The sequence below is a fragment of the Pagrus major genome, chromosome 14 (assembly GCF_040436345.1).
Source record: "Pagrus major chromosome 14, Pma_NU_1.0".
NCBI classification, from domain to species: domain Eukaryota; kingdom Metazoa; phylum Chordata; class Actinopteri; order Spariformes; family Sparidae; genus Pagrus; species Pagrus major.
This window is the reverse complement of record NC_133228.1, coordinates 21622982-21637621: the sequence shown is the minus strand read 5'-3', so window position 1 is coordinate 21637621 and position 14640 is coordinate 21622982. Positions and strand designations below refer to the sequence as shown.

At 40.0% G+C, this 14640-nt stretch overlaps 3 protein-coding genes across 4 annotated transcripts; 1 reads left to right on the top strand and 2 right to left on the bottom strand.

Annotated features, from left to right (window-relative positions):
* Positions 1 to 264: 264 nt before the first annotated feature.
* On the bottom strand, positions 265 to 3921 carry meig1 (meiosis/spermiogenesis associated 1). 2 transcript variants are annotated; one of them, XM_073480697.1, is made up of 3 exons: positions 3902 to 3921; positions 919 to 1051; positions 265 to 393 (listed from the first exon to the last, which is right to left on the bottom strand). In XM_073480697.1, the coding sequence occupies exons 1-3, from the start codon at positions 3919 to 3921 to the stop codon at positions 265 to 267; spliced, it is 282 nt and encodes a 93-aa protein (XP_073336798.1). The 2 variants fall into 2 exon arrangements, with proteins under 2 accessions (XP_073336798.1, XP_073336797.1); XM_073480696.1 differs by lacking the exon at positions 3902 to 3921 and adding an exon at positions 1745 to 1787 and having other exon boundaries at positions 919 to 1075.
* dclre1c (DNA cross-link repair 1C, PSO2 homolog (S. cerevisiae)) lies at positions 2352 to 8319 on the top strand. Its single transcript, XM_073480698.1, has 15 exons — positions 2352 to 2520; positions 2670 to 2721; positions 3295 to 3379; positions 3571 to 3630; positions 3762 to 3817; positions 3997 to 4098; positions 4181 to 4253; positions 4392 to 4532; positions 4628 to 4729; positions 4907 to 5043; positions 5189 to 5243; positions 5436 to 5524; positions 5696 to 5790; positions 6673 to 6759; positions 6854 to 8319. The coding sequence occupies exons 1-15, from the start codon at positions 2412 to 2414 to the stop codon at positions 7642 to 7644; spliced, it is 2034 nt and encodes a 677-aa protein (XP_073336799.1). The 5' UTR covers positions 2352 to 2411; the 3' UTR covers positions 7645 to 8319.
* A 278-nt stretch (positions 8320 to 8597) lies between these two features.
* Positions 8598 to 14341, bottom strand: LOC141008427 (overexpressed in colon carcinoma 1 protein-like). The gene is made up of 6 exons (XM_073480788.1): positions 14195 to 14341; positions 13059 to 13083; positions 12789 to 12824; positions 12574 to 12650; positions 11581 to 11653; positions 8598 to 10827 (listed from the first exon to the last, which is right to left on the bottom strand). The coding sequence occupies exons 1-5, from the start codon at positions 14256 to 14258 to the stop codon at positions 11598 to 11600; spliced, it is 258 nt and encodes an 85-aa protein (XP_073336889.1). The 5' UTR covers positions 14259 to 14341; the 3' UTR covers positions 8598 to 10827; positions 11581 to 11597.
* Positions 14342 to 14640: the final 299 nt, after the last annotated feature.

The window sequence follows — 14640 nt, the reverse complement described above, 5'->3', positions numbered from 1 at the left end:
ACAGTTTTAAACAGCTCATGAATGTTACAGTTAGCAGCCATGAAATCCCTCCTCATTAAACCCCGTAGCTCGTAAAAAGTATTACTTAACTCATGAAATGTATCTCACTAAAACTTGTTTAGTGATGCTAGAACAGTACACACAGTTTAACCTCAGGATGAGATGACTGATCCGTGAGAAACAATCACACATCAGGTCCATGCAGACAAAATAAATCCTTTATTAAAAACAAAAAGGGGTCAAATGGATTTAGATGAGAACACTTTAATATCCATACACAACGACTTTGTGGAGATCACAGTCCTGGCATTCCCTGCTCCTGCTGAAGTGATAAAATGTGTCGTCTCGACGTTGGAGCTTCTTCACAAAGCCGGTCTCTGGCCATTTGTCAATCTGGGACAGGGATGATATTTAGCTGTTGTTAAAGGCACAGTATGTCACTTCTGCTGTCTCTCAATCAAAACATTGAAAATAAAAGAATAGTTGATGTTATCTTCATTGTTAAATAACCAACATTGCCTGTGAAAATCTATCTGACAGGACTCGGGCAGAAGGGATCACAGATGAAGTCATATATTAATTATTTATTCACTTTATATTTAGTTACGTTCGCTGACCTATTTCCTTACTCTTTGACGTACTCTGACGTGAATTACAGATTTCTCTGCTTTTTAAAACGGTAGAAACATTTAGGTAAAGTTTCCAGTAAAGTTTTTCAAGGACTGTAGTGTTTGTGTCTTTTATTGTGTGACAACAGTTTTAAAACCTGAACCACCTCTGGCTCCTCCTCTGTAATTACAATGTTGTGTCCCATACTCATAGTAGACCTATTATGTACTACTTAGAAATAAGTGTTCCCTTGATCCTCCCTCTGAATCAGTGACACAACTAGTTACACATTCAGATCAGAATATTTACCAGGGCCCCGAGTTTGCATTGTAAGTACTCCAGTTCATCTCTGTAGCCCGCCTGCTGGAATCTGAACAGGTTTTCCACTTCTGCCGTCCATTCTTTGGCCCTTTTCATGGACTTAGGCTTGGCGTTGTTATCAGTAGAAAAGGGCATGGTGGATATGCTGAAATACGTCCAAGAAATGCACAATTTAACAGACTGGCCTCAGACGACTGACAAGATAACAGACAAAAATGCCTTAAAATTATTCAAAATACAATATATTGAGGTTCAAAAGAAGAATTAAGGTCAATTATCATTTTACAACCAGAACTGCAAAATGACATGATTTCACCAGGAAAAATGTATATTTTAGCTCCATTCTTGATTTTATTAGCAATCAGCAGAGACACTTATTATAAGTTTTCACATAGGCCAAACTAAAGACGTTCTGGCAAATTCGGCATACAATTGATTCACCAAGCAGCACTTTGTTGGAAATAAATTGACTGTTAATTGGATGGAACCGGTGTATTTTTGGAAGAGTCAAAGGCTTCCCTGACATAAAAAGTGGCATTTCACACAAATTAGCGCCGCTTAATGTATTGTATAGTATGCCGAACTCAAGAATTGATACTAATAAATGTAGAAAATAAAATAAAAAACTCTATTGTGTTACCATATTCACATATAAGAAGTGATACTTTAAAATACAACATTCGTGAATAGAGATTCGTGTGTGGTGGAGTAGAAATACGAAAACACGTTTTACAGCTCACAGTCTCATGTACGTTTATTTGCATGCATTTCCCAATTGACTTAACTAAAATATAAAAAAAACATTTTTACTTACATTAGTTAGTTTTAAAACTTTTCCTGGTATATTTCCAGTCGTTAGTTAACAAGGGGCTTGTCTTTGGTTGCCTGGTTACCGTGAACATTCTTCTTCTGCGTTGGAGGACACGACAAGTGAATCAAGCGCCAACTTCCGGGGCTGAAAAATGAAGACAACCAAGAAAAATAAATACAAAATATAATGTGTAACTATAAAAGCTCATCTTCTGGGTTATTATGACTCAAAATGTAAAACTTCAAGTATCAAAAAACTCATCTAAGCTGAAGCAAACATCAGCGATGTCATCAACCCAGCTTCCACAAGATGGCGCCAAAGGACACGACAGGACAAGCGAGGAAGTGTTGTTGGTATTATTATCAAGGTATTTGGAGAAACAATAGATAAGCTATTGTTTATTGTTTTTCAACATAAAGTGTAAAATAAAACAAGCTTAAGAAAAGCGGCTAAAATAACGCCGAATACAAGCGGACGCTAGGTGGCGCTCACACTTCCTGAACGCACCAGAACGACCGCTAAAAGAAGCGAAGAAGAAGACGAACTGAAATCGGTGGGCGGGACAAAAACAAACACCGGCGACGATGTGAACGAGATCTGCTCTCTTCACTGGAAACGACGTTTAATCAATCAATTTCAGACGATAACTTTCAAAAGCTTCCGTGTAAAGATGAGTTCGTTTGCAGGTCGAATGAAGGAATATCCCACAATCTCTCTGGACCGGTTCGACAGGGAGAACTTACATGCCCGGGCATATTTCCTCTCCCACTGCCACAAAGGTGAGCCTGGTAGTTAGCTAGCATCACCAGCCACATAGCATATTAAGTGTAATTACTAACACTTAGCACTCAGACAGCCTTGTAATAACAGATTAAGACGAGTTTCCATCTTGTTTTATCTGTCTTATGTGTGTCATTGCTTTCAACAGATCACATGAAAGGACTGAAAGGACCAATACTGAAGAGAAAACTGCAGTTCAGGTGATAGTTTGGGTCTTTGAGCATTAATACTAAAGAGGGAACAGGAATTTAACTTCATGACACAGGCTGCTGTGTTGTAACCTCACTGATGCTGAAGGAGGAAGTCGATGTTTGTGCTAGAAAATAACACAAGACGTTCTGAACTGTTTCATTCATTCAAATCCAAAACAATTATCAATTTTAATGTCAAATCTGTAAGTTGTAGTGTCTTCTTATCCTACTGGTATAATCATATTCCCTCATCTGTACAATAAAATAGATGTATAACTTGTCAAACAAGGTTTATCCTGTATTCCTGACCCAAACAAAGATTTCAAGACTTAATAGACAAGTAATTAAGCTTAGGCGCAGCACCCAAGTTGTTTTTGGCACAACCTAAACCAAGTAAATAATGTGAAATCAATGTTGAGAGCATCAAAACTAGCTAATGACAGATATTTATATATTTTATTATCTGCTCCAGCTATTTCAACGAGTTGTATGCAGATATTTTAATATTTATGGTCCAAAATGCTGCTTAGGTCAAGCTGTAAACGCGGTAATAGTCATATACTATCTTCATCTCTGTTCCAGTCATACAGTCCGGCTCTACTGCTCCTTTGTGACCAAAGAACTTCTGCTGAGTAATCCTAGGTACTCTTTCTGGGAGGATTACATTGTAAGTCCCCTCTATTACTGTCAATTTCATTGTGTATTAGGGCTGCATTGCGATTATTTTGACAGATATTATGACTGCAATATGATTCACGATTAGTGGGAATTATCGTTTTTGCATCACAATTTTCATTTCCACTGAAAAAACTATTAGTATTCAGTTTTCTTTCCCTCCTGATGAACGATTTGTTTTAGGTTCCTTTAGAGCTCGAGAGCCCGACACAGATTTCTCTGGTTGATGAAGCGTGCGGAGAGGTAAAAACTGAAGATTTCCTAACTTTCCTGTCCATTCAGATGTGTAGATTTAGCACATCAGTTGCACAATGTTCAGTGTCCTTCTAACTTTTATTCTCTTTTAACCATGTTCTCTGGTGGTTGTTTGACAGAAAGAAGATCTTGTGGTCACGTTGCTTCCTGCAGGCCACTGTCCCGGCTCTGTCATGCAAGTCAAACCATTTTTACAGCATCACAGCAGCTCCATTTGCAACATCACCGACAAGAAAAAAATAAGACAAAAAACAGATATACATACATTGAACATGACATTAGAATCACAGCAGACAGTATCATTAGAAATATAATTGAGACATCTTAACATGAAGTCAGAAATTCTGCGTGTAGGTTCCTGTTTGAAGGTTCTCAGGGAAACGTGCTGTACACAGGAGACTTCAGGTTGACCGGTGGAGACGCCTCGAGAATTGAACATCTGCACTCTGGAAGCAGGTTGGTCCTGATGAACGTCTTCACTGTTTTCTGTCTCATCAAGTCTCTGTGTAGCTGATGTTTTTTCCTGTTTCACACTCAGAGTGAAGGATATTCAGAGTATTTATCTGGACTCGACTTTCTACGACCCACGGTTCTACCAAATTCCTACTCGGGTAAGTTTTTGGGACGAGGACAGGAATCGATGGAACTGCAGGAATATTTGAGCCTTTAATGGTAACTGAAATGAACATTTTTGGGATCTGAAATCATATCATATGTATTTTTTTCGGTGTGTGTGTGTGTGTGTGCAGGAGGTCTGTCTGAGTGGTATCTTGGAGCTCATTGGAAACTGGATCAATCAGAGTCCATATCATGTTGTGTGGCTCAACTGTAAAGCTGCGTATGGGTATGAATACCTGTTTACTAACCTGGGAGAGGAGTTCAACACACAGGTAACACAAACACACACGTTTCTGTCTTTTCATGCATCTCCTGCTGAAGCTCAATTACACGTTTACTTATTTTTGTTGTTTGATTCTGCTCTCAGATCCACGTGAAGAGTCTGGCGATGTTCAAGAAGATGCCAGAGATCTTGAGCTACGTGACGACCGACCGCAGGACACAGATCCACGCCTGTCGACACCCCAAGGTCAAACTTTATGTCTCTCATGTCTCTTACAAGTATATCAGTGACTAAATCAGTCATCAATTTCAGTATCCACACACTGTAAGTCTGGCCTCTTCTGCTTCATAGCTCCGGACTCAAGTGTGATCATCCTTTGTCAGTTCATTCACTGAGCCCTGATTTGTGTGTTTTTGTGTACAGGAGGAGGAGTTTTTCCAAGGCAGCAGGCTGCCATGTGGCTGTACGGCCTCTGACGGGACTCCTCTTCGTATCATCAGCATCAAACCGTCCACCATGTGGTTCGGAGAGAGAACGAGGAAAACCAACGTGATTATAAAGTAAGAGCAGGTTCAAATGTCTCAGAGTTTAACTGTGGTCAAGATCCGATTACAGTTATGTTGCTTACACTAAAAGAAGAACTATTATAAATCACATTAAGTTTGGTTTGTGAGGTTTGAACATGGATTTTTGTTGTTTTTCCAGAACAGGAGCCAGTTCCTTCAGAGCCTGCTTCAGTTTCCACTCCTCCTACTCAGAGGTACTTCAAATGTCATGTGACTGTGGTTAGACATCAACAGTATATTAGTTTGTTATATACAAAAGTCTAATAGGAGGTTTATTAGAATCAGTTCAGCTTATTGATTACTGATTTAATTGATGTTCTACAATCCTTCCTTACATCTTTCCTCCTTACTTTTATACTTAACACAGCGTTGCTCTATAATTTCAGCTTCAAGACTTTCTCTTGTACCTCCGGCCAGTCAACATCTACCCCAGTGTTATCCCTATTGGTCGGACACTGACTGAGGTTACACAGATGTGAGTCAAGTTTTTTGTATTTTGATTAATTTAATCTGTAAACCAACACTTTATAGCAACAGATTTTGAAGTTTTTATTCTCTTTACTGTATGTAGACCTTTACCAAAACAAGCTATGTTCAGATGACTATGAAGTCAGTTTGTTCTTTTGGACGCTGTGTGTGTGAACAGGTTGATGCAGATGTGCAGGAAACCATCTGATCAGACGTTCATATACAAACCTCTGGGAGTCCTTAAACGCAGCACGGTGGAGCGACCTACATACGGTGAGACAAACACACATTATCACAGCAGGTGTCACCATGTGGAGTATGAAATATATACTGTGTACTTCATATAAACTGTTATACTGACAGAAATTTGGTCTTTACTGAAAAGGATGAATGAATAAAGTTTATAGATTAATTGAAATGTTGGCTTCAGCACTTTCAGCCAGCAGGGCAACAGCAGCTATCATGAAGTCATACTTTTAGAAGACAATGTGATTAAGCTAGCTTATTTGTGTAAAAGGAAGTTAGTCCACTGCCCCCTCATGTACACATGGCCAAACAGAGCTCGAGGTTAGAGATGCCCCCTGATCTCCAAAACAGAGCTGAAGAGTCTTCTACTGCTTCCCCTCGATCCGGCCCTGGTGATGGAAGAGCTCGTACTCTACAGTAGGTTAACAGCCGACGTGTCTGGCCGTCGTTTGTTTATTAAGCTGCTGCACGTCAGTTAACGTAGCTGCAGAAGGTTTGGAGTTTTGGCCCGTTCTGGTGTTTCTGTCTCTCAAGCTCTTTATTCAGAGTTAACTAACTTTAACTAACTTTGCCTGTTACACCGTGTTGTATTATTTATACGTCTGTTTCCCATTTTTTGTTACAAAATGAGATTGCTTTGAAAGTTGATCTTTGAGATTTTTTCAGCATGTTGTTTGTGTGTGTGCCGAGTGTATAATTTAAAAAAGGACATATCCTCTTCTGAACATCATTTGAAATGGCAGAGAAGAATGAATTCAGATCAGGAATATATATTTAAGATTGTACAGAAATTTGTATTTTAGTGGTAGATATTTAACTTTTCATCAATAATCAATATCAGTTCTGTAAATAATCAAACTTAATCACTTGTCTGATTAAAGTATTGACCGTCTCTTCTTCTCTGCTCAGACTCAGACAGCGATGACGGGCTGTTTGACAGACAGGACTTGGCACCAAAGAGAAAGAAGATTGGGCTGAACCAAGAAATAGAAAGAGGTGAATAAATATTTTAGCTTCCTTTTTCTTTATTATTTTCTTTGTATTGTTATTAAGTAAACTGTTAATTTATTTTTTGATGCATTGATCTCAGTGAATGCTGAGAATGCTCAGAAAACAGCGCCCCCTGTGTCCGTGGAGGAGTCTTTACCTGTGATGGCCACAGACTCGCAGCCTGTTGCAGGAAACTTTGTGGACTGCACCGAGTCTAACGATGAAGAGGAGGATGAGGAGGAAGAGGAGAAAGAGAAGGGAGAGGGGGATGCAAAGCTGAAGAAGGAGGAGGTGAACGGTGCGATGAAGGAAAGTGAGAGGAGTAAAGAAACTGAGAAAATGGAGGTTGAGGTAGAAGGTTCCTCTAATCCACCAAAATGGGAGGATTTCTTCACCACGGAGACGCTCCCTGACAGCCAGAACAGCCTCAACAGCCTCAACAGCCTCAACAGCCAGTCACAATCCTGCTGCTCTGTCCCGAGCACCTCCCCCTCCAGAATGACCGGTTCACAGACCCCAGATCTGTTCAGTGAGGAGGAAGAAACCCCCAACAACGACGAGAACTTCAGTCTGACCCTGTCCGCCTCTCTGTCGAACCACTCCTCCCAGAACATGGACTCGTATTTACCCGACACCTTGATTCTCCAACCAGAGCAGGCGGGGCGGGAACAAGGAGACTCGAGGACCAATAATGTGTCTCAGGAGAAGGAAAGCAAGGACCAGAATGTCCAATCGGAGCTGGAGGAGCTCTCTCAGGAGTCCCGGGTGTCGTCAGACTTTGATATTCCCTCCACACCAGAGTCAAAAAAGCCACGAGAGGATGAACTGTCGCAGTTGTACAGGAAGCTGGCGGCAGGCGAGGACGTGGTCATCAGAAAGTGTCTACAGTAAAGTCATAGGAGGTGGATAACTTGAAAAAATGCAGGAGTTAATGCTCTCGCAGAATAAAATGTTGGCATTGTACGTTTGAATCATACGTATCATATCAACATTTCTATAATATGCACCATTTTATGTTCGGATTAAATGTATATGAGCTATAGATGACACTTAGGTGAGACCACCTACACTTCCCGTTACAACCAACAAAACCAGGTCATTGTAGCGACTGTTGGGACATTTTCCAGCCTGGTGAGCCGTAAATGAAATTTCTTTTGTTGATCATTTCTGTTACATGAACTTTGATGTGTCCTGCTGCTCACAAGGTGACTACATTGTTACTTCACATACTATATTGTGCGTAAAAGACATAATAAGTTTCTATATGTGAAAACCTCAAACGCCTTAAAAGTGAGAACGTTCCTCTTCAGCTTCAGTCGAACCTCCAAACCACACAAACCTCGGTGTGCACAGCAACACACACACACTCACACACACTCATTCCAATGCACTTTAAGTCCACCTGTGGCCTACATCTATCAGTACACCTGTGACCTTCACTGCTGACTTTTCCTTTGTGTTGACAGTTTGTGGTTTCTTCTGCTGAACACTTGTGTCTGAAGTGATGTCAAGTAGTTTTGTATCAAAGCAGAACTTTTGTTTCAAAATAAAAGTATTTAATTTAAAGTTGAAGAGCATTTTTTCAATGATTCGTTTGACTTTATACTCTTGAAAACCTCAAATATTCAACCTTATGATGAATGAGTGAAACTGGAAGATATTCACCAATGACACTTACCTCTGCTACAAATGCTTTAGAGCCCGACTTATTCTAGATGTTTGCTTTGTGATTTAACCCTCAAAAACTACAAATGAAATCCTCACACATGACCTTAATCTTCTCTGATCCCCAAATGATCAAAAACCTAATTTGTTCCTGGAGTTAGTGTTACCTATTTGTTTTTAAAATAGCCAAAATGTCACAAAAGCACCAGTTGATGTGAGAAAACTGTTGAAACATAAAAGCAGCACTTGAGGGGAGGAAAAGATTTTACTTTCCCTCAAGCAATCTTTGAAAATACAGAAAACAAGAAACAGAGCTTTAAAAAAAAGACATGTACAGGCACCATAAATCCACCTGAGTGAGAATCAGCACATATAGACAAAGAGCAGATCATTTAACAACAAGAAAACCTTTTGATTTACTCTGTTTTTTGGTTGATATGACCTTGACAAACTACACATTTACACAAATTAAACCAACTTGCATCAACATTAAGATCTCAGAAGTTATAAACCACTTTGACTGCTGATTTACACATATTATGTCGATCTTTATCCATGTTTCACCTCCACCTCGAATCGCTTTTAAAGGTAAATGAGCAAAAATACGTCATTGAGAAGACGGAGGAATCTAGTGTCATTAATTGTGCAGAAATGTCTTGTACCGCATCATGAAACAAAGTTTTTACATCCAGTGTTTTTCTTACAGTAACTTAAATGAAAAGTCATATGTAGAGCAGCAGGTGAGGACTGTCACGAGAAGCCAGGATTATAAAAAAGATGAAATGACGCTGAGATGTGGTGAACGTTTGCCTTCAGTCCACTTGGATAAGGCCACGGTCATCATTGGGTCTGCCGCTTCTGGGTATAACAAACAAATGCCTCCTACAAGCCCCAGGGACATAAAATGGTAAACTGAAGGTGTAAAGGGGCTACAGGGTTTTAAGGGGTTCCCAAATAAACAAAGTCTCCTCGCTAGAAAGATGAGGGCAGCCAAGAAAACACAATAGGGCCTAAACAGACCAGAGGTTCTCAATGAGTCAGGGTGAGAGCCACAGGTGTGCCATTTCCCACCTCTCTTAAGCCTTTACAAACAGGGTGTCGTCACACCCTGATTGGCTGGGAGGGAAAAACCCCAAGCTGCTTCCACTCCTCAATCAGGAGTCAGTCTCCCCACCTGTGCACAGGTGATCTGAATCCCCTGCAATTAGTCGAGAAGGGAAAATCAGCCCAAACAAAGAAAAATAGCAAGTCTCAAACAACTGGACTGCCAGAAAACATAATTTACAATTCTAATAACTCCCGACCAGCAGCAGTCTGCACAACCCCGGACCAGAGTAACATCTCTTCCTCCTCTTGTAGTGCTGTCAGAAGTGTTCACGCTCTTCTCCAACAGCGAGTCGTGCTCACGTAGTCCCGACTCTTAACTTCAAGAAGATTCCCTGACCCTAACTATTTAAATGAATACATGTTGTAAATGATCCTCGGGGGCTCTTGGATGTTCAGGAAGGAGGATTTAACAAGGTGACATGAATTTAATAGACGTTTCAACATGATTTTTCAAGGAAATCCATGACGTGAACAGGGAGGCCATAGATGAGTGGGCGTTCATAAAAATGTAACATTTTATTCCCGTATTTCATGTCTTTTTTGTGGTATCTGACATCCAGTATCGTGACACTATCCTCTTGTTTTTGGGGACTTTAACTTTTAAGCATGTGTACAACATTTAGCAACCTCCTATGCAACAAATAGCTGTGGCATCACTGGTGCGTTCACCCTGAGCACAAAGTGTAAATGACAGTAGACTCTCCATCACAGCTGCCCCGAAGGAGAAGACGACTCCCTGACGTCACCTCACAGCAGGAGCCACTTACTGTTTGTGTCCTGGACGACCGTGAGTCTGCAGGTTTTTATTACAAACAAGCCAAACAAGTCCTGCTTAGTATTCACCAGTGTCAGACCTTGAATTATGACCTCAACAAGGAGAGCTTCAGCACAGCTTCACCCTCTCTATCTGCCATTTTGTGCACTGTAGCACCGTATTAAGCAGCTGCCAGGCCCGACTGAAGTGTTCCCAGTGGATTCTTCCAGCTTCTTCATGCCCTCATCAAAACACCTTCATCCCTTATTTATAAGGCTGAGTCAGGGTCGACATCTGCTGCCATTAAAGTCTGAAACCAGTTGGTCGACACATCAGGCTCCACAGTCAGTTAAACCAGGCGGAGCTGATCCTGTTTGAGTCCTAACGGGGCGACTGGCTCCTCTGGGTGCTGCTGTAGCTTCCTGATGCCAACACTGAGGACCTGAGGAACATCTGGAGGCCTTCTTCTTCTTCTTCTTCTTCTTCTTCTTCTTCTTTTTCTTCTTACTCGATATCGTCCCTCCTGACATATGAGTGTGCTGTAGCACCTTAAATTCACAGAGACGGCGGTAATTAATGATTCATTTTCAGGAACTAGATTGTAATTAAAGCTGAAACTTAAGCACGTTAAAGAACATAAGTAAAGTAATACTCGAGTAAAAGTAAAGATGTTGTGCAAAATATTACTTTGGTAACAGTGAAAGTCACCCATACAGATAGTACTCGAGTAAAAATCTGAAAGTATCCGATATAAAATGTGCTTAAGTATCAAAGTAAGTAATAAGTAACTCAAATACTGTGAGTTGATTGATTATCAGATCTGATATTCAGCATTTTTCTCATCATCAGAATCTTTTTTTGTTGTTGTTATCTGATTGCCAATCAATTAAATTAATTTAAAATACATTGATTTGGCTCTGATGCAGCAAGTAATCTGGAAAGTAACTAGTAACTAAAGTTATCCAATGAATGCAGTGAGTAAAAAGTACAATAATAGCAGTAGTATAGGTATAACTTGGCAGAAAATGAAAATACTCAAGTAAAGTACCTCAAAATTGTACTTAAATACAGTACTTGAGTAAATGTACTTAGTTACCTTCCATCGCTGTTTATAAATTCATAATGATTTAATGATTATTAATAACCTTTCGTACAATTAGGGACACTGCTGTGGTCCTTTAAATGCTGACATGACACCACAGCTCTCATTAATGAACTGGAACTGGAGGAGGTCGTCTTACACACACACACACACATACGTGCACACACACACACACACACACACAGAAACATGCACAGACCTGGCTCTTCATTAAAATTAGAGTCCGTTCCCCCACAGCGGCTTCCTGAGGGACAACGAGTTCCTGTCACTCTCTGTGGACGACAGTGTCATTAATTAACACACTCACACAACGATTATTAAATTAACTGCACATATTACAAATATATAAAAATACATGTACACACACACACACACGTGAGATTCATAACGATAAACAACAAAAACACAAACATGTTCAGTGATCGTCAGTGTTTTCAGTCTCCCATGCTCTCACCATGACCCTGGTGACTCAACAGGAAATTGAGGCTTTCTGTGTGTGTGTGTGTGTGTGTGTGTGTGTGTGTGATCAGAAATTGTATATGTAGTGGTATACTGTCACGTAAGCATGCTGCCTCACACAAAACCACTGGAATGAAACACAAACACATTTATTGGCTAAAGAAACAATCTGACAGGAGTCTTGTGTTTCAGATTTAAAGGATTTTGTTCAGCTGACCCAAACGCAGTTCACTCTGCTCACTGGTTGGATATATTTGGACGTATAAAAGAAAATCCCGAAGGTCCTATGTTTGAATGAAGTGTGTTTTATGATGATCTGTGAGGTAAAATTACTGTTTTTGTCGATGGAGTCTGGTGTCTTTGAGGAGAGCGATAAGCGACAACAAGCACTTTTAATGGACATACGTTTGACGGTTGAAGGATTATGTTGCCAGCTGAAGCGATATACTCGACTGAATCTGAAACTTTTTCTACCTTTTAGTCATTTAGACATCAAAATACAATATACAAAAAATGGACCAGGTTTAAAAATATTGGAGTTACAGAACCCTGGACCATTTTTATATTTCGCTCTTTCTAAGTTTGACAAATTTGGGGACAATCTTCCTTAAAATCACCGACATGTGCACCTTAAAAACAGATGAAGCAGTACAGAAGTTAGTGTTTTGACTTAATGAAGGATTTGTAAGTGTTGTTGTTGTTGTTGTTGTTGTTGTGTGTTTGTGTGTGTTACCTCTGAGTGATCCTATCTGTACTTGAGGAATGTTACTCAGGTCTGCAGGAAATCCCACATACACACCTCCATAGTTCCTACAAACACAAACACATGAAGGATTTCATTTCAGCAGACACACACACACAAACACACACACACACGTTTATCACATTTATTCATTATGTTTGTGTATATTTATTTATTTATATGGAAATGTAAACTCAATGACTCACTGCCATTTGTCGTCTTCAGGCACAGTCTCCTCTGATCTGTCCACACACACACACACACACACACACACACACACATTAAAAACCCGCTGTGTGTGTTGAAGTCAGTCGCTCTACGTCAACAGAAAACTTCAGAGAAAGGTCAAACAACACTGACACGGTTCAACATCAGAGTGTGTGTGTGTGTGTGTGTGTGTGTGTGTGTGTGTGTGTGTGTGTGTGTGTGTGTGTGTGTGTGTGTGTGTGTGTTGAGCTTTTAAAAGTAAAACTCACGCCTTGGATGACGACTCAGCACGACCTGAGTACACAAACACACAGAGGAACGAGATGAATCGTTGACAAATGTTAAATTAACTTTCCTGCATTTATTGAAATGAACGATCTGCAACATGAACATTTAAAATATCTCCTCACGTTCATCTACCCCCGAGTACACACAGAGACACAACAGAGACACAACAGGAACCATTTTCAGAGTGTAGGTCGCTCGCTCAGTCTTTGTTGTTGTTTGTTTCCCATAGAGACAAAAGTAACATGAGACATTTGCTTTTACGGCAGCAAGAATCTGCTGAAATCTTTTGTTTCTTTTCTGCCAGTTCATGCTGAAAAACCACGCTTGAAAAAAAAATTCCCCGCGGCCAATTAAAATTATGAGACAAAAAGTGACAATTATGAGTTCAAAAATCAGAATTATGAGATAAAAGTCAAAATCATCAAATAAAAAGTCAGAATTATGATTAAAAAAATCGAAATTATGATATATTAGGTCAAAATATCAGAAAATATCAAATCTAAATCATTAGATAAAAAGTCAAAATCATGAGATTAAAAATCTAAATTATAGGGGTAAAAAAATCAAAATGAATAGGTAAAAAGTCAGAATTGTAAGACAAAATGTCCCAATTGCGACATAAAAGGTCACAATTATATATAAAAAAAGCGAAATTATGACATATTGGGTCAAAATATGAGCTAAAAGTCAGAATTATGATTAAAAAATCTAAAGATAAAAAAGTCATTTTTTAAATTTTGAGATAAAAAATGAAATCATGAGATTAGAAACTGAAATTCTGAAATGAATGTTGACTTTTCATCTTTCAGTGTGTATGTTGCGAGCTCAGAGGTTCCTGTTTCCCGTGGAGACGGGGATTTAGAAAACAGTAACACGCGTCTGAAAGAGGAGAACGCCGCCTGAAACAGGCACCCAGTAACAGGTTTGTACCTGCAGTCTGCATCCAGTGAGTCAAATCAACAAGAAACATCCTGTCAAACAAGAAATAATCCTGGTGCAATGTCAGAACGAGAGGAAAACTTTACACCTGTTATATATTCTGCTGTTATCATTTACACACACGATGTCTCAGGTAAACCACTGTTTCATGCACACACACCCTCTCAGTGTTCCTCACCTGCTGTGCTGCTGCTGCTGTTGTTGTTGTTGTTATTGGCTGGTGAGGAATTTCCACATCCCATCTCTCATCTGACTCTACAAAACCTCAGAGGAAGAAAAGACCGATGAGAGCGAGAAGACGTGGAGTTTGAAATGAGGATGCATGAGAGCGTCTTTTCTCGCTGTGTTTCCTTCTTTTTCCTCCTTTTCTTCTCCACTCTGAGTTCAACCACCTCTCAGCGTGGAGGGAGGATTAAAATGACGCCAATAAATGAAATGAGAGGAGGAGGAGGAGGAGGAGGAAACTGCAAGAAGGAGAAGCAAAGTGTGTTCACCCCTGCTGTTGAGGGAGCAGAGCCTCATTACAGTGTGTGTGTGTGTGTGTGTGTGTTGTAATGTGTGTGTGTCTCGTGCTCAGCAGATCAAAGTCAGCCAGAATCGATTTAATTGGTGCTTTTCTGCCCA

Coding starts and splice junctions, on each gene's coding strand:
- LOC141008427 (XM_073480788.1), bottom strand. CDS start 14,258: ATGGGATGTGGAAATTCCTCACCAGCCAATAACAACAACAACAACAGC. Junction 13,084..14,194: donor CAGCAGCAGCAGCACAGCAG/GTGAGGAACACT, acceptor TTGTGTACTCAG/GTCGTGCTGAGTCGTCATCC. Junction 11,654..12,573: donor ACAGATAGGATCACTCAGAG/GTAACACACACA, acceptor TGTCGTCCACAG/AGAGTGACAGGAACTCGTTG.
- dclre1c (XM_073480698.1), top strand. CDS start 2,412: ATGAGTTCGTTTGCAGGTCGAATGAAGGAATATCCCACAATCTCTCTG. Junction 3,631..3,761: donor TTGATGAAGCGTGCGGAGAG/GTAAAAACTGAA, acceptor GTTGTTTGACAG/AAAGAAGATCTTGTGGTCAC. Junction 5,525..5,695: donor CTGACTGAGGTTACACAGAT/GTGAGTCAAGTT, acceptor GTGTGTGAACAG/GTTGATGCAGATGTGCAGGA.
- meig1 (XM_073480697.1), bottom strand. CDS start 3,921: ATGTCATGTTCAATGTATGT. Junction 1,052..3,901: donor ATGTCATGTTCAATGTATGT/ATATCTGTTTTT, acceptor GCCCTTTTCTAC/TGATAACAACGCCAAGCCTA. Junction 394..918: donor AATGCAAACTCGGGGCCCTG/GTAAATATTCTG, acceptor TCCCTGTCCCAG/ATTGACAAATGGCCAGAGAC.